Source organism: Syngnathus acus, chromosome 6, assembly GCF_901709675.1.
Source record: "Syngnathus acus chromosome 6, fSynAcu1.2, whole genome shotgun sequence".
Classification (NCBI taxonomy): Eukaryota; Metazoa; Chordata; class Actinopteri; order Syngnathiformes; family Syngnathidae; genus Syngnathus; species Syngnathus acus.
In genome coordinates this window covers 5,672,299-5,697,987 of record NC_051092.1, presented here as the reverse complement: position 1 = coordinate 5,697,987, position 25,689 = coordinate 5,672,299, and the positions used below count along the sequence as shown (strand labels likewise).

The 25,689-nt window shown below is 39.6% G+C and overlaps 2 protein-coding genes across 9 annotated transcripts in view; one reads left to right on the top strand and one right to left on the bottom strand.

Moving 5' to 3' along the window:
- The window catches only part of ppfibp2b (PPFIA binding protein 2b), a 37,590-nt gene extending 31,888 nt beyond the window's left edge, over positions 1–5,702 (bottom strand). For 6 of the 8 annotated variants that reach the window (XM_037254477.1, XM_037254480.1, XM_037254482.1 and 3 more), the window contains exon 1: positions 5,506–5,702. The gene's annotated coding sequence lies outside the window, so the exon portion shown is untranslated. The remainder of the gene's footprint in view (positions 1–5,505) is intronic. The other 2 variants (XM_037254486.1, XM_037254478.1) reach the window with 2 other exon arrangements.
- A 1,351-nt stretch (positions 5,703–7,053) lies between these two features.
- Positions 7,054–21,544, top strand: arntl1a (aryl hydrocarbon receptor nuclear translocator-like 1a). The gene is made up of 20 exons (XM_037254597.1): positions 7,054–7,209; positions 10,363–10,506; positions 10,744–10,807; positions 11,154–11,301; positions 11,832–11,852; positions 12,016–12,048; positions 12,370–12,399; positions 13,048–13,205; positions 13,324–13,403; positions 14,473–14,565; positions 14,640–14,757; positions 15,720–15,869; positions 16,837–17,083; positions 18,116–18,222; positions 18,398–18,548; positions 18,631–18,710; positions 18,824–18,935; positions 19,061–19,154; positions 19,714–19,807; positions 20,005–21,544. Exons 3-20 carry the CDS (start codon positions 10,762–10,764, stop codon positions 20,160–20,162), a joined length of 1,920 nt encoding a protein of 639 aa, XP_037110492.1. The 5' UTR covers positions 7,054–7,209; positions 10,363–10,506; positions 10,744–10,761; the 3' UTR covers positions 20,163–21,544.
- Positions 21,545–25,689: the final 4,145 nt, after the last annotated feature.

Sequence of the window (25,689 nt, the reverse complement as noted above, 5' to 3'; positions counted from 1 at the left end):
TCTTACTCGTCTGATTTGAAAACAAGTGATTTGTCAGTTTGTTTTGTAGCTTTTACTGTATAGAATATGAAGTACTCATACATTTATTTGGGTTGACAGTCATAATGGCCCTCCGAAAGAAGCTATGACTACAATGCGGCCCGCGAAAAAAATGAGTTTGACACCCCTGGTTTCATGAATCGACAAAGTACAATAGCCAATAACCATGTGTCTGTTACCACTGGTGGAGTGATTAAAATAGGTTCTAACTGGCAGTTATATGCTAGAATGAATTGGCTAACGAAGCTTACTTTACCATAGAAGTGCAGTTGGGAAAGTTAAACCAGTTGTGCTTTGCAATAGTCTCTTTAAAGTTGGAAAGGGTTGAGAAAAAAAAAATAGTTTGTAGCTCTGGTCCAACCACATCCTTCAAATGAAGCTTTGGCCATTTTAGCAGACTGCTTAGTCTTAACACTTGGCTACGGTCTATCTGTCCCTCACACAATGTAGTTTTCATTGATAATTTGAATGTTTGTATGTCTGTGACCTTTTACGACCTTACAAAAGCTGACGAGAAATCAACATTCGTGCCGTGTACAAATCCTCACCAACCTTCGCCGCTCAGAGAAGATGATTTGGTGCTCAAGGATATGACAGAGAACATACCAATCCTAAATGTCAGAGGTGGTGTCCTGATGATGTTAATTGGTGAAGAATCTGGTGTCTCCTGTTGGCCTCACTACGCACATACACATGCACACACAGTTTGTGTTTAGCGCCCGAGGCTTAGGTTTGGCCTCTAGCTGGTGACACTAATCCAAACAGGCTACGTCAAATGAGGAGAAATGCCTCACACATATACTCCTTTTGTGTGGATGTTTAGCTGTGACTATTTTGTGGTAATATGTAGCAGTTCCTGTCCATCTCAGAGGTTCACATGCACGGTGAGACTCACAAATCGCCCTTGATGAAGAAGGTTTTGGTCGAACTGAAATTCCAAAGGTGATTGGTTTCTATTTGCAAATCACTGACATCGCTGTAGATGTTTGACTAGCCAAACATGGGTGACGTTCTACAAAAAAAGAGAGGGTGTAGTTTTTCAAGACTTTCAGATCTTGCCCTTAAGTATTTACTCAAAATGACACCTCTTAAATTTGTTTGCAATTAATAAGTATTCTAAATGAATTGTAAACTTAATGGGATCTTCAAACATGCTTTGGGGTTGAGGCCACATGACCATTTTGCACTATTTCACTTGTTGAGATGTCAAACTTCCTCAGATTCTAAGAGGTTAAAATTTCAGATGATGTCCTTACTTGCTATTAGAATTTACCAGTGGTCCATTTCCTCATAGTTTGGGATCAATATTTTTCCAGGGGCACTGGTTGCTATGGAGCTTTGAAAGTATTGTATGTGCCAAAACCTTAAACGCATTTGTCCTCAAAACCAGAGATTTCAAATTGCCAACATTGAAACTGCCTAACTTTGTCAATGTTTGACGTGATTTCATGTATAATACATCATTTTAAAGGCAATTGAGTACACAGAGAGAGAGAGCGAGAGAGAGAGAGAGAGAGAGAGAGAAAGAGAGAGAGAGAGAGAGAGAGAGAGAGAGAGAGAGAGAGAGAGAGAGAGAGAGAGAGAGAGAGAGAGAGAGAGAGAGAGAGAGAGAATATGACCCATGTTTTTTCTAAAGATCAGGAACAACACGTATTTTGGCTGTAACGAGGTTGTGTTAAAAACAGGGACAGCATCGCCGATACTGAAATTTTATATATATTACAAGGTTAAGAGAGGGTAAGGGGCAAGAGGATGAGCGAGAGAGAGAGTGGAGCAAGAGCACCCGTTGGAATAGCTTTCATTTTGATATGATGCCATCCAAATAAAGCATCACATTCCATGACTCCATCAAAGTCAACTGGTGGGAAAAACCACTGCACAATTCCATAAAAAAAAAAGTAGTATGTTCCACAAGTAAATGCAAACATGGTTAGAAAACTATACATACAACACTATGGGCTCACATCATCCTCTGCAGAAATGCATATTTTCAAATGTATTTGTTGTACTATTTAGGCCGAGGTACCGAGGCTACATGAGACTATGGTTACACACATAACCTGCTCCACAGCAAGTAGACAACATCACAAAGATCAGGTGACAGGGTAATGTTCCAGTCACGGAGAGGGAAGTTGTGTCATGTGTCAATGTGTCATTAGCTTTGAGTACTGTCATGAGTTTACTGCTTTTTGCCACATTTACACAGCTTGCTCTGTGGTTGGAATCGATATAAATGATTGGTGTTACGATCAGGTCATGCTCAATAACTTATTGTAACTGCGTTGGGTTCAATTCTTATTATAAACATTCATAATTTTATTGCACCAAATTACAGCAATATGTTTCGACTAGCTGCAGGATTGGTTCTTCTGAGAATTCTCATCCATATGAAAGAAAAAATAGTACCGCTTGGAATTCTTAACCGAATTGAAAAATCAAAGTGAATTGTGAATCGAATCAAATTGATTTTGTAAATCTGAGTCGATCATGAAAGATGCTCATTTCCTCAATCTCTTATAAATCAGACGTGGAGAGGCTAATCTTTGTGAAATGGGGATAAATTAATCCATCCATCCATTTATTACAATTGCAAATGTCTCTGGACAAATCTGTGGAACCTATTCATTAAATGTACTACCTCTGAACGGGGACCATTAGTTCTCATAAGTTCCCAATCTTCAAAGTGGGCACTAATATTAAAAAAAAGTATATATGAGTGCACCAAATTTGAGAGGAAACTATATGAATATTTCACATCACGAATAGAACGACCAAAACTATATTTGTCATTGAGGTGTTCTTTCTACTTCTACTTCTTCTACGTCACAAACGAGGCTTCTTTGCTACACGGTGCTCCGCTGGAGTGATGAAGTCCCATGTTTTGGTTTCACTTTTTGGGAGAGTATGCTTAACTTTTGATAACATACAAGAATCAAATTTTAGGCTAAGCTACCAGCTTGGGCCACACCAATGCCCGGACGGGGATCTTTGACTGCTTGGCTTCTCAACAGCCTTTGTTCCACAACTGTTGGTTGATTAAACTTAAGTATGAACTCATGTAGCATTTTGCACCCTTCTTCTTAAGGAGTTTTGACTGCTAGAGGAGACAGAGCAGAATAACTCGTCGATGTGGCAGACACAGCTAATAATGAAAACCATTGCCGACACCTTCAATTATCAGATTTTTTTTCTCCGATCCATACTTGCAGCCCTCATTGAAATAAATTATAGTCCACCATTTGGCATCTAAGGAGGGTTAAGCAGTGCACCATCAATGCTGTATAGTGGAGATGAAGTGTTGCAAACATGAACATTGTGAGTCGGTGAAAAGAATACTTGTCGAGCTTCGCAACCCACGCGCATCCACAAGAAGCCTCCTGTCCCAGTAGCCACTCCTTCCGCCAGCCCAGGACTAAGCTCATCACCATGGGAGACAGGGCCTTCCAGTCAGTGGCCCACGAATCTGGCACTCACTACCGGAGTCCCCGAAGGGTACTCAAAGTTTGGAGGCATTCAAAAAGCATCTAAAACTTCTCTTTTTAACCATCATTCATTTTAACCAGCTGTCTGCTGCAACGTTTTAGTTTCTTAACCATGTAACTTAATTTTAAATCTTTTTAAATTTTCTGTAGCACTTTTGAGATTTCTAGGGTGGCACGGTGGTGCACTGGTTAGCACGTCCACCTGACAGTTCAGAGGTGCAGTGTTCGAGTCTGGATCCAGCCTTCCTGTGTGGCGTTTGCATGTTCTCCCCGTGCCTGTGTGGGTTTTCTCGTGATGCTTCGGTTTCCTCCCACATTCCAAAAACATTGTCATGTTCCATCACCGCCTGGGGACACTTTGCATTTCTATTGCTTTTTAATTCCATGATCCACTCGGAACATAATGGAGGTCACCCAGCATCCATGATTGTGTTCTACTGTAGCCAAAGTCAAGTCATTTATGACTAGTATATGTTTTTTCTGTTTGAGCTTTAAAAGAACAGAGGTGAGTGGGTAATATATTTTAATCTTTTCCGTGTCTTGCACTTTCAACCTTTTTTCATCCTTGCTTTCCCCATTCTCACATTTCCTTCCCACTTTTCCCTCTGTTGACAGCAGAGCAGATAACAGCTAAGAACTGCAGTCATTTCATTTTGTACTTCTTTCTTTCTCTCTTTCACTTTTTACCCTCCATCCCTGCAGTCAGCAGAGGATTAATTCTTGCAGATTAGCAGCACAACTTTGTTTTCACACGTGCAACAACCAGATTCCCTCTTTCTCGCCTACACCTATCTTTTTCATTCTTCTTCAACAGTTCAGCTCCCAACGGACGGCAGTCGATTTCTTTTTGTTTAAAACACATGATTGCGTGAGAAGATGCAAGTTAAGATGACAGACAAAGCGTCTGATGTTGTCTAGCAAAAGACAAAAAGACTATCAAATGGATTTCTTTGATCAGAAACAAAACACGTTTTATAACTGTTTTACCGAAGAACCTTTAAGCTTTTATCTTGCACCGCTCCATGTTAACAGCCATTTTATCATCCACTGTTTTTAAGTACTGATGCCATTCCCTTTAGGCCAGTGATTCCTTTCAACTTGTTCGCATTTAAATGAGCTTTGCTACAGAGGAGATGTCCTCTCAAGCCCCCTGTGTTGTTGTGTGTATGCATCCCTGGTGTTAGATGTAGCAGATCTTCAGCTAAAGGGAGCCACTCATTAGTTTTTATCTGCACTACCTCTTATTATCCCCCAAAAACGTATAGACTTTGTCTTGCATGTCAGAAACTGATGATGGGCAGTTACACAGCATGTGTCAGTGCAACAACACATTTCATTTTGCAAAGCTGACAGTGCATGAAAGAGCAAACAGGGCTAAACATTTGTTGTAATAAAGTTAAAAAAAAAAAAACTATTCTAGGAGTTGCAATGACTGAGACACAAGACAAAGTGGGCAGTGGGCAATACATTATATACAATACATTATATGTGTGCGTGTGTGGGGGGGGGGGGGCTTGCGTGCGTGCGTGTGTGCGTGTGTGTGTCAGTGCAACAACACATCATTTTCATTCTGCAAAGCTGACAGTGCATAAAAGAGCAAACTGGGCTCAACCTTTGTTCTAATAAAGTTAAAAAAAACGGTATTCTAGGAGTTGCAATGACTGAGACACAAGACATAAAGTGGGAAATATATATATATATATATATATATATATATATATATATATATATATATATATATATATATATATATGTATAATTACTCCTAATTACTAATAATGACTCATAACATTTTAAAATAATTCCTGATCATGCGGTATTATCTGCTATTACCTACCCCTTTTCAACACCAGGCATTTTCAATGTGTTCACGGGGTTTATTTTGTTTTTACTACGCTCTCGAAAACTTTTATTGAATCCTACGTCAGCTTCGCATTATCTTACAATAGTCAACATAAGGCAAACGTAGCTTCGTTTTACTTACATAGGCGTCACCTCGAGGTTCTCGGATTAAATCCTTAAATATGTTCTTTTGGAGACTCCTCCCGATGAAATGATCGCGCCCAGGCGGAAACACAAACATTCCCAAAGTGACACAACAGGGTGTCGCACGCAAGGTGAGCGGAAGAGTACAGTACACTTGCCTGCCGTGTCGTCGCTCAACTGAAGCGCGAGCTCCATCAATTCCACTTTCCATGTGACAGCCATGATGCATTCATGAACGCCTCGGAAGTAACGAGGTCGTCACTTCTCATACTGTTCGAGATACAATAGAAAATTCTACTAAATTTAAAACGTTAATGACTTTGGAAAACAAAGCTAATGAAAATAAATCAAATTTACTGCAGAATTATCCTCAAAACTCTTTTGTTAAGATCAGACACTATTTAATACGCCAGTGTTGTTTTGGGTTATTAATACGTAATATGCGTCAGCGTAAGTGCTTGATAATCGCCGCTATAACAAATTCACAATCACTCATGTGGGATGTATCTATTTTTTTATTTTATTTTATTTTACAGGGACAGTGTACATGAATGAACCTTTCTGTAAATGCAAAAGAAATTAGCCAATTTATTTGACATCCGTCGCCCCTGACGCAAAGTGTGTTAAGTGTCTTGCCCAGGGACACAACTATGTCGTACCATACGTGGCACGGACAGATGTAGAGATGATGTATTGTAGTGTTTATAGTAGTGTCTTTCAATAATATTGTGGAAATTCCGACACGACAAACAGTATAACTTAACCAAGTATAATGACAAAAACGACTCGTGGATTTATCCGACTCAACGCTGTCATCTAGTGGTAGTCACTGGCAACTCATAGCACATGATTTTTTTTTATTTTCCAACTCTAATCGAACAAATTCATGGTATCACTTTATTACACAGAATGACAGTGAAATCATATTTGGGGTCATTAAAAACTGGGCGACATTTGGGCTTCAAAATTCTTGAAAAAAATACAGTATAGAAAATGGATGGGTGGATGACTATTTGATCCAACATATGAAGTAGGTCCGGGAACGAATTAACATCGTATGTAGAGGTTTGACTGTACATCAATAAGTTAAAACAAGCTAATTAATTAATTCCTTCGACTTATTAATTTCCTTAAAACCACCCATGCCTTAAAATATACATCTATATTTAATTATATTTTGCTGTTTAAGAGACCAACCGGGTCAGGGTGTCCCCCGCCTACTGCCCGATGACTGCTGGGATAGGCTCCAGCACGCCCGCGACCCCCGTGGGGACAAGCTGTATAGAAAATGGATGGATGGATGTTTAAGAGACGACCAAACGTTTATTTTGAAAATTAAAAGCAGCTTCGATATACTTCCGCTCACCGAGCTGGTTGTCCCGGTGAGCGACTCTCGGTGGCCACACGCCGCGCTCTCGCACGCAAGTTGCCTCTGCATTCCGTTTGACTGAAGGCTTTAATTGGCCGACTGTATCCCCGTCATCCTTTCGCCGTCGTAAGGCTCTTTCTGATTGGCCAGGGCTGAACCAATGGCGCTAGCACTACTGCCATTGGTTGGAAAACTAGGTTAGTGGTCCGACAGGCATGACGGTGAAGAGAAACTAGGTCACCGATTGAAAATCGTTTATGTCACAGTTCTTGGACTTTCTACAACACGTTACCTAGTGGCCTTCAATGGATAATAAATCCTAGCGGACCAAGTGTAAGTATTACATGAAAACCAGCATGCGTACTCTCTCCGTTGTACATCGGAGACTTTTCTGCTTCTCCGGGGTTCATCCATGATGTATGTCGTCGTTGTTTTCCCAGCGTTGGGAAGGAGGGACATTAGCTCGCTGGCCAATTCTTGACAGCGTTCCGCGGCTAATAGTCAAATACTATTACTGGTCAATTGGACTACATGTTAAGAGTAGCGAAATCAATGGGAATTACCCATATTGATGACAAACTGAATCTTTGAAGAAAGCGCCGTAATTTAAACCCCCGCCTGTCCAGAGCTAACGACCAGGTGACCAACAATGCTACCTAAAGCTAAGACGCTAGCTGTGTAAACAGGCCGTAGTGAGCAACTAGTGCACGTTTTCTTCGACAGCACCTTCTCTGTTTCGAAAACTTAAAAAATCCTTCATGTACTATTTCTGTAATGCAGGCGAGGTGTTTAGCAGCCCACCCTTATCCCCGAAATGCCTCGATACAACAGGCTCATTTAGTCATGAAAATCGTGACAGACTTGGTTTGGAGGCTATGAAAAAAATGACGACATCAGGGGGCGCTCCTTTCTGCAGATGTTTACATTTGATGATGATCAATTATGTATTTAAGATGTAACCACACTTGGTGTTTAGTGCTGTATAGTCTTCGAAGGGGACTCTTGATTGATTTAAGATCTTCCCAGGCTGACGTTTTAGTGTTAATTTGGTATTCATGCATTTGAAGCATGTATGATGAGAATTTTGTCCGTTTTGGCTCCTACGCATTACCTGGTAATTAATAATCACAGTCCGTGTCATGCATTATTTATAACGACATTTAGCCAGTTCTTGGAGAAGAAAGCATTCCGTTTTGTTTTATATAATATATAATTTTTTCCCAACTAATTGTTTTAAGAAAATAGAGCTCTGTTGTGAGCTTCAGAGTGTCAGTTGAATGGTCATAAAAATCTCAACTGCAAAAAGCTTTGTGCTGCTTGTAGCGCACAAGCTAAACTTTAGTAATCACACTATTGTATTGTTGTCACGTGAACTGCCACAGTTATTATTTGTGATCAGAACTCAGTTTAATATGGGTCACATTCAAGTTTGTGGTCACAATACATAGCAAGAATATGCTCCAAAATTGTCTTGTTGACGTTCTAATTAGTTTTTTAAATTATAGATTATATATGGGTGTTGTTTGAACCACCCTTGTCAGAAGTATGTATTAAGGGTGGAACTGGATTAAAAGATTTCAGGAAATGTGCACTGCCAGGTAAAACCACTTAAAAAAAATTACTGACATCTGAACAGAATTTTACAAGATCATTATAACAACAAACGTAATATTTGGTTTCATATTATAGCTTTCCTGACATTTGCAAAAAAAAAAAAAAATGTTGTATGGAAATAGTTGGCTGTGGTGTAAAAGCTACACTGTAACGTATTAAGTCTTAATATGTAATAATTAATAATTAAGAGCTTTATATAATATTTTAGTCACATTTAGCAACATGAGAGGCTCACAATGTTAATATCAGTTTTGATGTTATTACACGATTGTTGTTTAGTTAAACAACTTTTATGGACTATAATAAAAATGGACAATGCTCACTGCAGTGAAGTTGTCTACACCTTTGCATTTCTGGTTTTACAGGCAGCAGATCATTAAGTGTGCCAAATAAAGACAACAACCTTTCTTTTTTAATTTCAATATGAATATAAATCTCATCGCCCAAACTTGGGAGTAGTCAAAACTTTCATGTTCAATCTTCTATTCCAAAATTCCGTGTATATAGCTTCTCATTGCTTCTTCATATAGCTTTCTTCCTGTATTACTGGTATCATTTGAGGTTATTCACGCTCCCAAGCATGCTGACAGCATATTAATAACGCCTTTGTTCCTAGTGTTTGTTAGCTGCCTTTTCTTCACTGTTTGAGTAGTCCATTTTCTCTCATTCTACTACAACTACTCTCAGAGATGCTAAATACACTAGTGTGGATGATAGGAAATTGTGATAGTAATCGTCAGAGATTTCGAAACTGTGCTAAAGGATGCCACGTAAAAGCACCATTCACTCAGGTTGCGATAAACGAGCAGCATTTTTGACCGCATCACATTCGACACTGCAGTTTTACAGGATTAATCTTATTTGAAGAAGGGGGGAAAGTTTGTATTTTTTAACTAGGTTCACTAGTAAATGATGAACAATCTGTTATTACAATTCCACAAGACAGGTAACTTAATGAAAAGGCTCGGTGCTTAAAATGCTACTGCAATGTAATGACGGCTCAGACCGTCTTGACTGGTCGGGCTGGGCGATCTAGCTGAAAAGGGTTTCGCGGTCAAGGCTGGAAATAATTGTTTTCCTTGTAGGGCAGTTTTGCAGATCAATGACTTTGTGAAGCAACGTTTTCTTTTTGTGGTGCAATTTTCTTTTTCCAGGCACCCAAAGCAAAGATTTAATAAAACACTATAATATAACAAATTTGTATTCTTTTTCTGTATAATCAGCAGTTATTCTTAAATGGACATGGTGGCAAACTGTGTTTTCTTGCCCAAAAGCAAAGCTAAACTGATTACAAAAACAGAGTAATGTAATTTTGACAACCTTTGTTGTGCAGACCCTCAAATGCCAAAATCAACTCAGGGCTCTATTGTGAAAAGAAATCACTACAAATAAATATATTTATTGCATTGCATGGTCTCCGCTTTCACCACATAAACAATTAAAGGAATTGACGACAGTAGGCTGTGGCCGTAGGTTAGTGTGAAAGGAGCCATTTATGCTATGTATTTAGTGTGAAGGCATTTTTTTGCACTGATTGTAGTTTCCACTGAGTCTTGGTTGAGTCCACTAATGCTTGGTTGATCTTTGGAAGATGACCAAATGTTACTGCTAAATTGCACCGTTTCTCCAACTGCATTATGGTTCAAATGTTTTAGGCTAAGAATAGACTACGGAAAACGAAGCCATAAAGGAAAATAAAGAAAAACTGGCCAAAATGTGGATAAACACACACGGGTGGAACAGGACTTTTACTTGTATGGAACTTTGAGTATCTTGAACTTCAAACTGTTGATCCAGCATTGTTATTCTGAAATTCGAAGGGTTTATTTTGTAGTTTTGATTTCTCTTACTGATCTTTTCATCTCTTTCCAGAGTTACACGGGCTTCACCTTGTACCTAAGGATCAGAGCACATTACCTTCGTACCAGAGACCACACGAGATTAAAGCCGACTGCACTGCTGTGTACTGGATACGACTCAGCTAGTCAAGGAGGCCTCTTCCTGGTTCTTATCAAGGTAATCAAGTGGCTTAGTAACTCATGTTCTTAATTGTGTTTGTATTGTATATTATATGTGTAAGGCTGGGCAATTATGGAAGAAATAATTACAATTTTGATGATTGAAATCACAGTTATTTAAAATGATTACCGTATTAATTTATTTTAAATCTTTGCATGGACTCATGAACCATTCCAACACTAATGTAGAACATTCTTACAGTCAGACTTTTTTTTTTTTTTTTAATGTTTGCAGTTGCGGGATCGAGAGTGGATGGAAGGAGATGATTTTAACACAGAGGCTGTGATGAACATCTGTGGTGAGTGTGGTTTAATAACCTGACATACATAAATCTTCAAATTTTAAATGAAATTTAAAATAAAATAAAAAAACTTCATAAACAGGTAAAAAGAAAAACGAATAAATGAAACATTTTGTATTCACAAATAAATAACAACAAACTAAATTTACAGTGAAAATGCTCTTCGTTTTAGTATTTATCAGTTATTCCATTCCAGGCTTGGGCCGGTTTGATGGTTTACCATGGTTTTAAAAAGTCAAGGTTACGTAAAGGTTGATTCATTGATTAGTAGAGATTGAAACAGGTTAGGCAGTTTAATACAAAGAAAAGAGAAAGAAAGAGCAATTGTTCTCTTTTCTGACAGATGACCTGATGGCAGACCAAAGGATGGACATCTCCTCTACAATGACTGACTTCATGTCTCCCAGCTCTACCGACCTCATCTCGAGCTCTATCAGCACTCCTGGCATGGACTACACTCGGAAAAGAAAGGGCAGTACCACAGAATATCAGTAAGTAAAGAAGGAAAAATACAAAAGTAAGCTTATAGGTCCAGTGCGTATACGGCTTTGATTTGTCAATGTTCAATCATTTTAAAAACCCATTATCAATTTCAGTAATATTAAAAAAAAATTCTATCACATCAACGCACATTTTTTATAGATCGAAACATAGGACTAGTCATCTCTAATTATATTGTATGAGTCACAACTCAGGTCGCAATCTTTCTGCTACAGATCCCTAAAGAGGACAAACATAGTAAGCGAATCACAAATTTGCTGGATCAATGACTACAACGTGTGTAACAAATGCAATGCACTCATTTCGTCACTTACGGACAATTGCGGGTTTTTAGAAGTGAACGAAAAGAACGGCGGCCCAGCGTTTGATTTTCATTTGCTAGTCCATGTGTAATGAGGTGCAAAGTCCACATTTTGGCAAGCAGATCAAGATTGCTTACTTAGTGCCATAGTGTGATGAAAATTGAAAGTCTATTGACATTAATACACGACAACTGACCAATCAATGTGTTTTATTACAGAATCGATGGCTTCTCATTCGAGTAAGTTCAACAATCACAAAACATCAAATATGTTATTAGCTGTTGTATATTTTTTATTTACTGGTATACTTCCTGTACTGAAAATGATTGTTCCAAGCTTCCCCGCACTGTTGCATTTCTTTGAATGTTCTTGAAACCAGTATTGTCTCTTTTCCCTCATTAGTGACATGGACCCAGACAAAGATAAACTGGGAAGGTAAGGTGTCACTATTACGTATTTTTTTCAACAGAAATAATAATGTACGCTTAAAATACATTGGAATTTTTGTCTTGTGATGTTGGCAGTATGAGTCAAGGAATTATTTGCTTAACCTACAGACTCACGTCCTCTTAAAGGGACACGAAACCGATGATGGTTCATTAACTCATCCAGTTTATGGTATTAAACTAGTATTAAAAAAAATAAAAATAAATCAGTTTCAGTAGATTGTGTTAGATTGTAATTTCACCAAAGATCACCCCTTGAAAAATATTCATCTGATCTTTTTTTTAATTGTAAATATTTTTCTCTTTTCAGTGACCAACCAGGCCGAATAAAGAATGCCAGGTATAATAACTTTTTTTATTTTTCCCCATACAGTTGTGCCTTCTTTTTCCACCCACAAAAATGTTCCTTTTCCCTGATCATGTGTTTGTGAAGAAAGTCATTAATCAGAAGCTGAAATTTAGATAGATCAGGTGATTATGGTCGTGTTGAAGTCACAGACCTGTCAAAATTATTTTTCCAGCGATTGATTAGTGTACACAAAAATATTCTTCGCGGGCCGCATTGTAGTCAGTTTCTTTCGGAGGGCCATTATGACTGTCAACCCAAATAAATGTATGAGCACCTCATATTCTATACAGTAAAAGCTACAAAACAAACTGACAAATAACTCGTTTTCAAATCAGACTAGTAAAAACTGGTCAAATATTTAAAGAACAAGATATTTTTAAAAGTGAAGACAATTTGCAATTCTAGTAATGACACAAATTTGATGCACAATTTGCTGAAATTTTGAGGATTTGCACTATTTTAAATGAATAAATACAGCTAAACAATGAATTATCTATGTGATAATCCATTATGGATTCATCAATTGTTGCTCTAATTCAAGTGATGGACAAAATGGAGTGTGTGAGAAATGTCGCCAACTTATGCAGATGAATTTCAGTCACGTGTTAATGTTAACATTTCCTCTATGCTTCTTCACAGAGAGGCTCACAGCCAGATTGAGAAGCGTCGAAGGGACAAGATGAACAGCTTCATCGATGAGCTGGCGTCACTGGTGCCCACATGTAATGCCATGTCTCGTAAACTGGACAAGCTCACCGTTCTTCGCATGGCTGTTCAGCACATGAAGACACTCAGAGGTTAGAATGGACTCCATCAGTTATAGAATTATTTGGCCAGATCTGGAAAGGATATTCAATAGAAATGTTTTTAAAATAGTCCTGGTTTTTAGTGACTGTACTTTACTCTTTCATGCAGGAGCAGCAAATCCATACACAGAGGCCAACTACAAGCCTTCCTTCCTTTCAGATGATGAGCTGAAACATTTGATACTAAGGGTGAGTTGACGCAGAGCATGGGGCAGTTGCCGGTCTGATTGTTAACCAGTGTTTTAAAATGTCAAGGTTTCAGTAACCTCTCAGACTGTCATTAATGCACTTTCTTTTTTTGAGGGGACTTCTATGCAAGGCACAATATGATAAACAAGCCGCCTCTTTGAATTCAATGATGAGAGACCAGCTCCCCCCCCCCTTTTTTTTTCTGTTGAGTAGGGATGTGAGCACTTGCATGCATAGGAAGCAGGGAGGAAGACAAGAAAGCAACTACGCTAACTCAAGCATGCCTTTTTGCTATGTTAACGGGAAAAAAACATGGTTGCTACAGGTAGAGTTAGCACCAAGGACTACATGGATGCGTTCAGACTGCAGGAATATCTGATTCCTATCGGATTCCTCCTCAAATCCATTTTTTTTAGGGCTCACTGTCCATCATGTGTTTAGCAAGTATCCAAATCGCATTTGAGCCCTTTACCAGACACGGCCAATTATTGACTCGGCGAAGGGGACATTAAAAGCAGTTGATGACAGAAACGTGAGCACTGTCAAGAAACGCGTGACATCACTGTCAACCTCTACAGGGCAGTGACAAAAGTGAACGGGCACACTCGTCTGTGTTTATGAAGGATTCCATGATGGTTGCAGCCGAATGAATTCTGAAGTCTACAAAACCATTTTTTCTGGCAACTTCCAGTGCATCCAAACAAATCAAAAGAATCTTCGTCATGCAACAATACAATGACCCAAAACACAACAAAAAACCTCTCCATGGGGAAGAAATGTCTGGCCAAGTCTATCACCGGTCCTTAACCCAATAGGCCATGCATTTTACCTCCTGAAGGGAGAAATTCTCAGAAACAAACAAGAGCCGAAAGAGGCTGCAATCAGTAGCCCACATTAGGGTGTAATTTGTTGATTTATGCTATAGAAAATAATGATCCTTAAACCAAGGTAAATGTTTTCTTCGGGGGGTGGGGATGTTGTTGGGGTACTTGTTTGTTTGGCATTATATGTTGAACTGTTTCCAAAATTTAAATATTTGTTTTTATGTATTATCTTTTGCATACGGCAGGCTGCTGATGGTTTCCTATTTGTGGTTGGATGTGATCGGGGAAAGATTCTTTTTGTTTCGGAATCAGTTTACAAGATTCTTAACTACAGCCAGGTATGGATTGTGTGTGTGCGTGTGGGTGCGTCCGTAATGAGTGACTAAGTTAATGTGTTGCTTTCTTTTTTCAGAATGACCTCATAGGTCAGAGTCTCTTTGACTACTTACATCCTAAGGACATCGCCAAGGTTAAAGAACAGCTGTCTTCTTCCGATACAGCCCCTCGTGAAAGGCTCATTGATGCTAAAAGTAAGCCAATCTCTAGATGCTCACTACATTGTACACCCTTTGCTTGGCTCAAAATTTTTTTCCCTTTCCAAGACTTTGTATTTAACAAGCTTTCAGAATTAACACGATTTCCAAATTCTGGACCCCAAGGTCTTTTTTAATTTTTTAATAGTCCTATTACATAAGTGCCAGTGTTGGGCTCGCTTAATGTCGCTTTAATTGTGTCTGGATGTTTTTAGACAATGAGTGGAAATAATAAGGTAGGCTACATTTAAGTTGGCTTGTTTGAAATCAATCAAAGTGATGCTTCATTGCAGAAGGACCCGAGAAAACCCGCCGTTTCATTAATATCCACTTAATACAGAGGAGGTAGTTAGCTTCTTGTTTTATTTATTGCATCACTCATGGAGTTAGACTTAAAAAAAAAAGGCGTGTGGATAAAGTCAGGCGGTCGTTTGCTTTTTCTGACGTTTTCAAAGGCACCGTTGGTGTAGCGCTAGGCATATTGTTCATAGTTTGGTGAAGACGTTAAACAATTGGGGCTTCACATGATAGCGGACTTTAAAGTTCTCGACGGCCGCGGCTTCGTCTTCATTCTAGTGTAATCAATCATGATAGGGTTATTCCATTAAGTTACGATAAGACATGCACCAGAAGAGACAGGAGACCAAAAACACAACCAGAACCAGTGTTTCGATTTACACAAAAGGGAAAGTGAAGCTTGCAGCACTCCAAGGTCTTTCAAAGTTCCACTTCCCTTGTGCTGCCTTTTATTGAATTTGACCTGGTAGGTCTCACAATACCCTACTATGTACGTATATGGAAATGTTTGTGTGTGTGGAGGAGTGCGTGTGCGAGTGTGTGTGGCAAGAATGCTGTCTTGCTTTGAGAAATTACAACAGTGTTTTTCAAATCATTTTTTAGCATATTCATATTTGAGGTAGTATAATGTTGATTTTTTTTTTGTGTGTGTAAATTTGCAGCTGGTCTTCCAGTCAAGACAGACATCACACCTGGACCATCCAGACTTTGTTCTGGTGCTAGACGGTCGTTTTTCTGTAGGATGAAGTGCAACAGGCCATCTGTCAAAGTAGAGGACAAGGACTTTCCCTCAACCTGCTCAAAGAAAAAAGGTAGAGTTTTGCAACAATTCTATATACTTGAGCATCCTGTCCTGGAATGAATTACTTTTGTTTATTTCTTGGCATTTTGCTTTTTTTTCCTGTCTCATCATTATCTTGATATACTTTGTACACCAGTTTTAGCTGCCACGTCATGAAAACTCTTGTTCTTTTTGCCCCTCTTTAAAAGGCCACACACATCCTTGTTATAACCAGGACTCACACTTCAATGAGCACTTAGCATTATACAACAAAGGAAGTTGGCCTCTTTAAATGCCCATCTAATCAAAAGATAGAAATGCCAAAAAACCTCTCATGCGAATCATCTGGAAAACGGTTCGCTGTGGCGACCCCTGAAGGGAAAAGCCGAAAGGAGCCACCACCTGTGTATTACCAGTACATGACAGCAGGATAACTGTGTTACTGTATTTTTACGGTACACGCCAGTTTTCGGAGGTGGGCAACTTACCATATTTTGCCTGTCCGTCCTTTGTCCACAACCTGGGCGCTCTTCTATCATCTTCTATCCGCCCTCATTCATAATATAATCGTCTCTCCACCCTTGTAATTTTAAAAGCTCTTCCGATATTGCTTCTGTCACTGGTCCGCCCCTCCGTCCTCCCGAGAAGAGATTCAAAGTTTACTTTCGCCAGTGGATCAGCGGCGTGTGCATGATGTCCCACACATCTGCTACAGCTAAGTTTGAAAATAAACAATCAGCTGTAGCATCCATTGACAAATAGAGAGACTGAGTGGGTGGTGCAGTTCTCCCGTTCCATTTAGAGCTGCTTCAATTCTAAGCGCTGACTCAGAATGACACACATCCGCATCATACTAAACCAGACCGAATGCTCCTATGCTAAAGCATAACCCATAAAATGTGAAATATATGATAGGACATAATTGATAATTTATTTAGGTGTATAAATTCCTTACATATATTCTTACATTTCATTTCCCTGTTGTATTGTCGTCACAGCTGATCGCAAGAGCTTCTGCACGATCCATAGCACTGGGTACCTAAAAAGTTGGCCGCCTACGAAGATGGGTCTTGATGAAGACAATGAGCCTGATAACGAAGGCTGCAACTTGAGCTGCCTGGTAGCCATTGGTCGACTACATCCGCATATTGTCCCCCAGCCCAGCTTGGCAGACATCAGAGTGAAGCCCACTGAGTACGTTTCCCGGCATGCCATAGATGGCAAATTCGTCTTCGTTGACCAGAGGTGAGCAACGCAAATCATCAGATCAAACATTAGCAGTGTGAATTGTTTATTTTTCACCACTTTCCCAACGACCGTTGCAGATGCTGGTAACTGGGAATGATGGAATTGTCATTTTTGCCATCTAAAATTTATGGTACGATACTGGTACCAGTACTTGGTGCAGCGCTCCCGCTTCTAAAACAAAATTTCCATACTGAGCAATTATTATTGACAAAATCTGTTGTGTTTGGGATTGTGCTGTCAACTATAAGCCAACATTTTCTTTCAAACTTTTAAATTAATTCAATGGAAACAAATACTTTTGGTGCACCTGTGTGTAAGTCAGAAGACCTGCCAAACTATGGAATAAAAGTCCTACTTATCATTTGAAAAATGTGGTATTTAATATTTGACATTTTCTGGGCTCCATATCTTGCTCAATCCATTCCTCGCGGAAGGATTTAACTTGACATGAAAAAAAGTGTGGTAATGCGGTAAAAAGATCAACAATTATTCATTTTAATGGGTGAAATTCTAAATACTCAATATTAGATATTTTTTTAAAAGCAAGAACATAATCTGTGGTAGTTTTTATTAAATTTGTACAGTCCTGGTCGGCTGGCCTGACAGTCACAGCCACCAGGAGACTGTTAATGTGGAACCCTGCTCACTGCCATTAAGATTCCGCATTGCTTATTACCCACTATTTTCTGGAAACGTCCTGTTTTTTGTAATGATAATTTTAAAATTTAGCTCTGGGGCGTCCATAACTCAAAGAGAGTGATAGAGATTGATTCGCGCTCTATCTGAGTTATGTGTCGTCATGTAACTGCACCCACCTTGCCTCCAGTGTCACTCACACTGGGCGCACATGTTTGGAGGTGGTCAGGGTGGGCCGTAAGTGGCAGCTACACTTCCATCACCGTGCCCCAGGAACTGTGGCTACAGAATGTATTTTTTTTATTTCATCACCACCAATTTGAATGCATGAGTGCACAAATACTATGAAGTGCCTTTGACAAGTCTAAATCATTTTGTTGTTTTTGTTGTTAGAGCAACAGCCATCCTAGCCTACTTACCCCAAGAGCTGCTGGGAACGTCCTTCTATGAGTATTTTCACCAGGATGACATCAGCCATCTGGCAGAGTGCCACAGACAAGGTATGTTGGTATCATGATAACACTATGCTATCGAACATTTTGTGAAAGAAAAGTCGTCATTAACCATTCTGTTGGGCTGTAGTAATTTATTGGAGCACCGTAGACTAAAATAACAGAGCGAGCGAGCTGAAGTCCCATAAATCGATTAATTTTCTTACTCTGTTGATTCTTGTAGTGCTGCAGATGAGAGAGAAGATTAACACGAACTGTTACAAATTCAAGATCAAAGATGGCTCATTCATCACACTGAGGAGCCGATGGTTCAGCTTTATGAACCCCTGGACCAAGGAGGTGGAATACATAGTCTCCACTAACACCGTTGTGTCGTAAGTGGCAGAGGACAAATACAAGATGTCCGAAAGTCTTGTTTTAAAACCGATCATTTTCACATGATTTGTCTCTCACTAGGTGTCCTATGATAGAAGGATCAGAATACACTCAATCTGCTGCATCCCCACAGAGTATGGATAGTGTTCTCCCTTCAGAGGGTAAGCTTCAAATGCTGTATAGCACAATATAAACTGCGAGCGTCGCCACTGTCGAGCATTACTGACCCCTGACTTGTGTTAAAACCTTGCTCTTCTGGGTTGCCGCTGACCAGTAGGTGGAGGAAGACGGGCATTGCAGACGGTGCCTGGCATTCCCGGTGGCACAAGAGCAGGAGCTGGGAAAATTGGAAGAATGATTGCAGAGGAAGTGATGGAGATCCAAAGGTAACAGCATGATCCTATCGGGACATCATCACTATATTAATCAAGGGGATGCTTCTTATTCTTATTTTCTTATTCCTTTTAATATTTTATTCTTGTCAACAAATAATTCACTGTTTTGATTGTAGGATCAGAGGCTCCTCCCCATCCAGTTGTGGTTCGAGCCCGTTGAATATCACCAGTACCCCTCCGCCGGACACCTGCTCTCCTGGGGGAAAGAAGGTAGCGCAAACACAAGCGCACACACGTGCGCGATACCTACTGGAAAATCAAATCTTGAAAAGCACACACATTAAATAAAAAAAAAACTCATCAACATAATTATACCCTTTACACCCATAATGGGCCAATCATGCGAACTAAAAGGGAGTTATTACTGCAGACCTTATGTATGAGATTATGTATGCTCCTCTAATCAGCTATTAGTCTCCATGCCAAGACAAAAAAAGCATGTCTTGTAAAGGTATACCAGGTATCATTTCGGCTTCTAAATCAAGGAAAATAAACCACAGTTTATTAACCGCGAGGATAAGCGGTTCGGAAGATGAATGAATTAAAAATGTATTATTTGTTGATGGCTAATTTATTTGAAAATTGTCCAAATTCCTGGAATTTCAGCCTTTCAGCAATTAATAGTATCCAATTTCTGTAGTCCTTCATGAAAGCAGACTTATTATATTTGTGTTGAATCAAAACAACTTGCTAACGGAAAGAAAAATGTCATCACATCATATTTCAGCTGTTGTGTTTGTACAGTCTCTAATACTTGTCATTTGAATAGATTCACAACGGAGGGACTCCTGAGCTGGCCAGCACCGGGATCCTTCCTGGGCCTGATTCTGTCGGCTACCCCTACTCCAACCAGTCCATTATGAGTGAGTCTCATAGTCACAGATTTCAGTCAATCGCGATGGATATATTCCAACCCACTCCATTTCGATATAGGTTTACCCTTGCCGGACGCTTTAAACACATTAAAAGCAAATAAAAATCATTGCATAGTGGCGGTATACTGTAAGATCTTCTTTCTGCTCACACTCGGGCTAATTGTCTTCTGAATCCTTCAATTCAGGCGACAACTCCCACCTGAGTATAGACATCATGGACGAGCCTGGCTCGAGCAGCCCCAGCAACGACGAGGCGGCCATGGCTGTCATCATGTCCCTTTTAGAGGCAGATGCTGGCCTAGGCGGCCCAGTGGACTTCAGCGACCTGCCTTGGCCTTTGTGAAGACGTTGAAGGGCATCTCGCAGAGAGAGAGAGAAAGAGAGAGAAAAGAAAGAGTACACCCCCATTCAGCACCAGAGTCACCGGTAGAGAGAGTTCAGTCAAGAGGAAATCGCTTTCCTGTTCCGTTTTATTTTCTGTTTCATCCACTGTACCTGCCAACTTCTCTGCAAAAGTGTCATTGGTGGCATTCAGAATGAAGCAGAAATGAAGAATTCAACGGAAGAAGAGGATTCCCGGAGCCTCAAGATGAAGCCAAATGAAGGGATTTCCATGATCTATGTACAGACGAGCACTTTTGCAGTGATGGTTACTTCCACAGTTGAACTTTGTATAAATAGAGCGGTTAATTTAGGTCTGCTGACAGTCAGTTTTCTTTCTAACACTGGCTCTGGGCTTCTCTGTCAGCTGCTGAGCCCCAACCATCATCAAACTTTGAAACATTCAGCAGATCCAGTCTCACAGGTGGTGTTGGTGCCCGTTCAAGTTGACATAGAGAAAACGGTCACAACTCTCTGCTCAGAAGACACTCGACCCCAAGAATTCCACGTTTTTTTTTTTCCAGTGGTGTGTATATCCAAGGAAGACATCCAGGTGTGTCTGAGTTTGAATGACTCGTTCAAAAACCATCCAAAAACTCATGCTTAGTGCTCTTTTTGAAGCTGAACTCCTGATGGGGAAAGGAAGTAGTCATGGCCCTCTTGTAACTCTTCCACAAGCAAACAAAAACGTTGGAATGTGACAAGAGTAGTAGCCTTATGTGTTTTAAGGCTTACGTCAGACTCTGTGCTGACCAAAGACAAAAAAAGCAGTGCTTCTCATCATTCAATTTGACATCTGTGCACTTTGTCCAAGCAAAGATTTCCTGGCAAGTAATTACCATAAAACACAGACATAAAAAGCCCTCAGTGTTCTCACTCACTAAATTGCCATCATTTAATATCTGTTGGTGAAATCTTGTTGAGTCCGTTTTTTTTTTTTTCTTTAGGAGTCTGCATTTGTCATTTAACAAATGTTAGGGCCACGCTGAAAAGAAAAGTTGTAATATACAAGTAATTTGTATCTTTTTTTGGGGGGGAGGGGAAAAATGTTCAAGTATCAAGTTATTTTTGGAAAATCAAGTAGTATAAAATGTTTGTGATGAAAATGTTTTAATATAGAGAACAAAGCTAAAGTCATTATCTTAACATTACTACTTTTTGTGGCTTTATCTCCCTCACAGTATCACTTTATTTTTGAAAGTATAGTCATATTTTTTCAGAAGAAAAAAAACATATAATCTCTTATTCAAAGAAAAAGTTGAAATGCTGTGAATATAAACGTCCATATGTACTCTTGCACGTATGAAGTCATATTTTGGGAGAAAAAACAAAAACTATAAAAAACTATGTAAATAAATATACCTTAAATATTTACGGAATGTATTTTGTAAGCAGAAAAATCGATCTTATGAATTGTCATTGTCGAAGGGAAAAAAAGTCTATTTGTCAAGGACCAATTGGCAATATGGATTCCGACATGAACTGAAACATTCTCAAAACTGTCAACTTGTTCACGTTATGACTTCATGCATGTAAGAATGTATTTGCAGAATTTTACAAATGTGTTGGATTATTGCAATTTTTGTACTTGTTAAATTACAACTTTATGCCTGTAACATTGAGTTTTAATTCTCAGTGGTGTTCAGTGTGGCCCTAATATTCCTTTGTACACCCCCGGCCGGGGTAAAAAAAAGAAACTCTTGAATTTGTTCCATTTAGCTCTTGATAACACAAGCGTCAGGGCAATTCTTATTTTATTTTTTTAAATGAAACGCTTTATTACTTACCATCTAACTGAGGGGAGTTGAAAATAATAAAAACCAAGATCCAAGTGCATGTAGCCGCAAAGGAAAAGTGCAATGGGATTACGTACATTACACCTACTGAATATTTAATGATTAAATCTTGAAAGATGTCCGCGACTTCATTTGAGATTCCATTGGTGATAATGAAATCTCGATACGACCTTGTCACCTGGCTGCTGCTACAAGCCGTGTCCTTTAAAGCTTTGATTTGAAATGAGATGTCAGGGGGGGGTTCGCGTGCGTCGCCGCCTGCCCGTATGGAGACTTTACAGTACAACACTTCAGTACATCCAAAAGGTTATATATGTATTTGGAAAAGTGTTATAAAACATTTTACGGCATGCACCCCTCGTCAAAATGGAGGCATTTTTTTGCATAAGAGTAAAACCACGTGTTTTTATATGTTGTAATTAAATGTAATGAAAGAAAATACTGAGATTATCATAACTAATACAGAAAAGGTTTTTTAAAGGCTCGTACTGTACTACAATCATAATTAGTGCTGTGTTTTTGCTGTCTAGGTATTTAATGCCATATAAAGATGAACTAAGGAACGCCACTTTAGTTTAGTTTTTTTTTCCCCATCGTTCATTTTCAGTGAATATAGAAAGGCTAGAAATTGATTCATTTGATGTAAAGGCTTGAGTGTTGTATTTTACACTTTAAGTGGATAATGGATGGTTACAACCTCAAAAAAAAGACTAATTTTAATATTTTATCTGCATTTTGAGAATCTCCAGAACCATGCCACAAAAGATGGATTTTGGATATCTGGGCCAGATCAAAACAAATAGAGAGTGGAAAATTTTCAAATGACAGTGATCTAGGTTATAGAAAATCGATGCGCACATCTACAAAGTGTGAGGCAAAGTGCATAAAAAGAGGTGTGTAGCCTTATCATTTGTAACATCAGAAATATCAAGATACTGTTATTCTGTAAGGATAGATGGAAAAGTGTAACAACTTGGAAAATCTCACGACGGCACAGGATAAGAAAAAGAAAATTTGTTTTCTCCTCACAACCCAAACGCACGCCATTCCGTCGCAACGAGCCACAATATTATGACCGATTGCATTACTACACAGCTCTTCTTATGGTGCAGTACCCTCTACGCAACTCTACAACCACAAATACCATCTTTTTAAATCTACCTCTGACTGGCCAATTAAAACTTACCTTTTATAAAGGCATAATTTTACATCCAGCTGTAGTATTGGTGACCGTAAAGTATTGTTACACGCGGTCATAATGTTTTGGCAGGTCAAACTTAACTCGTGTTTAAGAACATGACAGACACTATTTTAATAAGCCAAGCCAAATCCTGTTCAAATTGTAGTCAGGTAGTCAAAATACCTTAAGTCATTTAGTTTTTAGATACTTCCAATGTACAACTGTGCATGGTTGCTCCATTTGCGGCAAAGAGCAAGACTTTTTCCACCACTATCCAAACATGAATTCAAAAATTACTTTTTGCAACAGGCCACTAAAGCTAGTTCTCTCCATACGGGCAGTTATTTATTTTATTTTTTTATGATTGTTTGCGCTTATAAGTCTATAATTTGACAGCACTCATAACATTGTTAGCACAGTCCCCATTCCGAACCCAAAAGACAGATGGTAGGTCGGTCAGCTCAGCTCAGCTCAGCTGATGAGGTTGTCCACTCTTTGTCTGTTGTCGTGTTTCTTTTCTGTGTTTTAAACGCTAGACACTACAATAAAGTATTCCCCATGTCGATTTCCCACCGGACAATTATGTATCAAACTATAAATATTATGTTAAGAGTATACTTTATGCAAATATAAGTATGATGAGTGTATTGTATCAGCAGTGAAATATTTTTAAAATAAAACTATTTGTTTCTGTCAGTTTGGCATTGTTTTTTTCTTTCTGAAAAGCCTTCAGCTCTGCAGTTGTTTTTTGTCAACCCTCAGCCAATCAAGCAGCTCCATAAAATTTTTGTCTCTATGAACATGTCCTCCAAAAATGGAACTGAGAAGTTGTGCGTGGGATGATATATGGTCTAGTGATGGAAAAATTAAGCTTCAAATCTGCTTCATGAACCACTTGTTGTATACTTTGATTTTTCTAGAATATTTATGTGTAAATACATAAGGGCCCGCCCCCAAGTTGGCGGAGCAAACCAATGGATCACGCCCACTACCTAGGGGGCGGGGTGGAATCCAGTAGTGTAAGGGGCGGGGTGAAGAGAGTTAGGGTTCCAAAGTAGGGTTTAAAGCTAGGGTTAAGGACAAGCCACCTTATGTATTTACACATAAATACTTGCATTTGATGGCATATGCATACGCAGCAAGGGTCCAGTTTTAAAAGCACATTCAGACATATGCTCACACCTGGGCTCGAACTAAGTTCTTTCCGAGCGAGAGCCCGTATCACCAACCAGTCTGCTATTTCGACCTGGCATCCCTTGGCCGTCTGCACTCTTTTGTACTAGTGATGTGCATTCATTCCCTCGTTAAGTGCACCTGCGTGAAAAGTTTCAGCTCCTGCAGAAGTGAAAATGACCAAAAACTTTTCACGCAGGTGTGTTTAACGAGGGTAACTTGGAAAACATATTGGAACGCGGCCCCGAGGACTAGAGCTTGACACCTGTGACCTTTGACCATGATATTTCCCTAATAAAGTGGCCTGTTATTAGGTACACTTGAAAATGGCGGCGTACCTAATGGAGTGTCCGTGTGATTCCCTCGTTAAGTGCACCTGCGTGAAAAGTTTTAGCTCCTGGGAAACGTGAAAGGAGCTAAAACTTTTCACGCAGGTGTGTTTAACGAGGGTAACTTGGAAAACATATTGGAACGCGGCCCGAGGACTAGAGCTTGACACCTGTGACCTTTGACCATGATATTTCCCTAATAAAGTGGCCTGTTATTAGGTACACTTGAAAATGGCGGCGTACCTAATGGAGTGTCCGTGTGACTCCCTCGTTAAGTGCACCTGCGTGAAAAGTTTTAGCTCCTGCGGAACGTGAAAGAAGCTAAAACTTTTCACGCAGGTGTGTTTAACGAGGGTAACGTGGAAAACATATTGGAACGCGGCCCCGAGGACTAGCGCTTGACACCTATGACCTTTGACCATGATATTTCCCTAATAAAGTGGCCTGTTATTAGGTACACTTGAAAATGGCGGTGTACCTAATGGAGTGTCCGTGTGACTCCCTCGTTAAGTGCACCTGCGTGAAAAGTTTTAGCTCCTGCGGAACGTGAAAGAAGCTAAAACTTTTCACGCAGGTGTGTTTAACGAGGGTAACTTGGAAAACATATTGGAACGCGGCCCTGAGGACTAGCGCTTGACACCTATGACCTTTGACCATGATATTTCCCTAATAAAGTGGCCTGTTATTAGGTACACTTGAAAATGGCGGTGTACCTAATGGAGTGTCCGTGTGACTCCCTCGTTAAGTGCACCTGCGTGAAAAGTTTTAGCTCCTGCGGAACGTGAAAGAAGCTAAAACTTTTCACGCAGGTGTGTTTAACGAGGGTAACGTGGAAAACATATTGGAACGCGGCCCCGAGGACTAGCGCTTGACACCTATGACCTTTGACCATGATATTTCCCTAATAAAGTGGCCTGTTATTAGGTACACTTGAAAATGGCGGTGTACCTAATGGAGTGTCCGTGTGACTCCCTCGTTAAGTGCACCTGCGTGAAAAGTTTTAGCTCCTGC

What these genes read in the sequence shown, in the direction of transcription:
- arntl1a (XM_037254597.1), top strand. Translation starts at nt 10,762, where the DNA reads ATGGAAGGAGATGATTTTAACACAGAGGCTGTGATGAACATCTGTG. An exon ending in GGCTGTGATGAACATCTGTG is followed by an intron (nt 10,808 to 11,153) that starts GTGAGTGTGGTT and finishes CTTTTCTGACAG; the next exon opens with ATGACCTGATGGCAGACCAA. An exon ending in CTCCAACCAGTCCATTATGA is followed by an intron (nt 19,808 to 20,004) that starts GTGAGTCTCATA and finishes CCTTCAATTCAG; the next exon opens with GCGACAACTCCCACCTGAGT.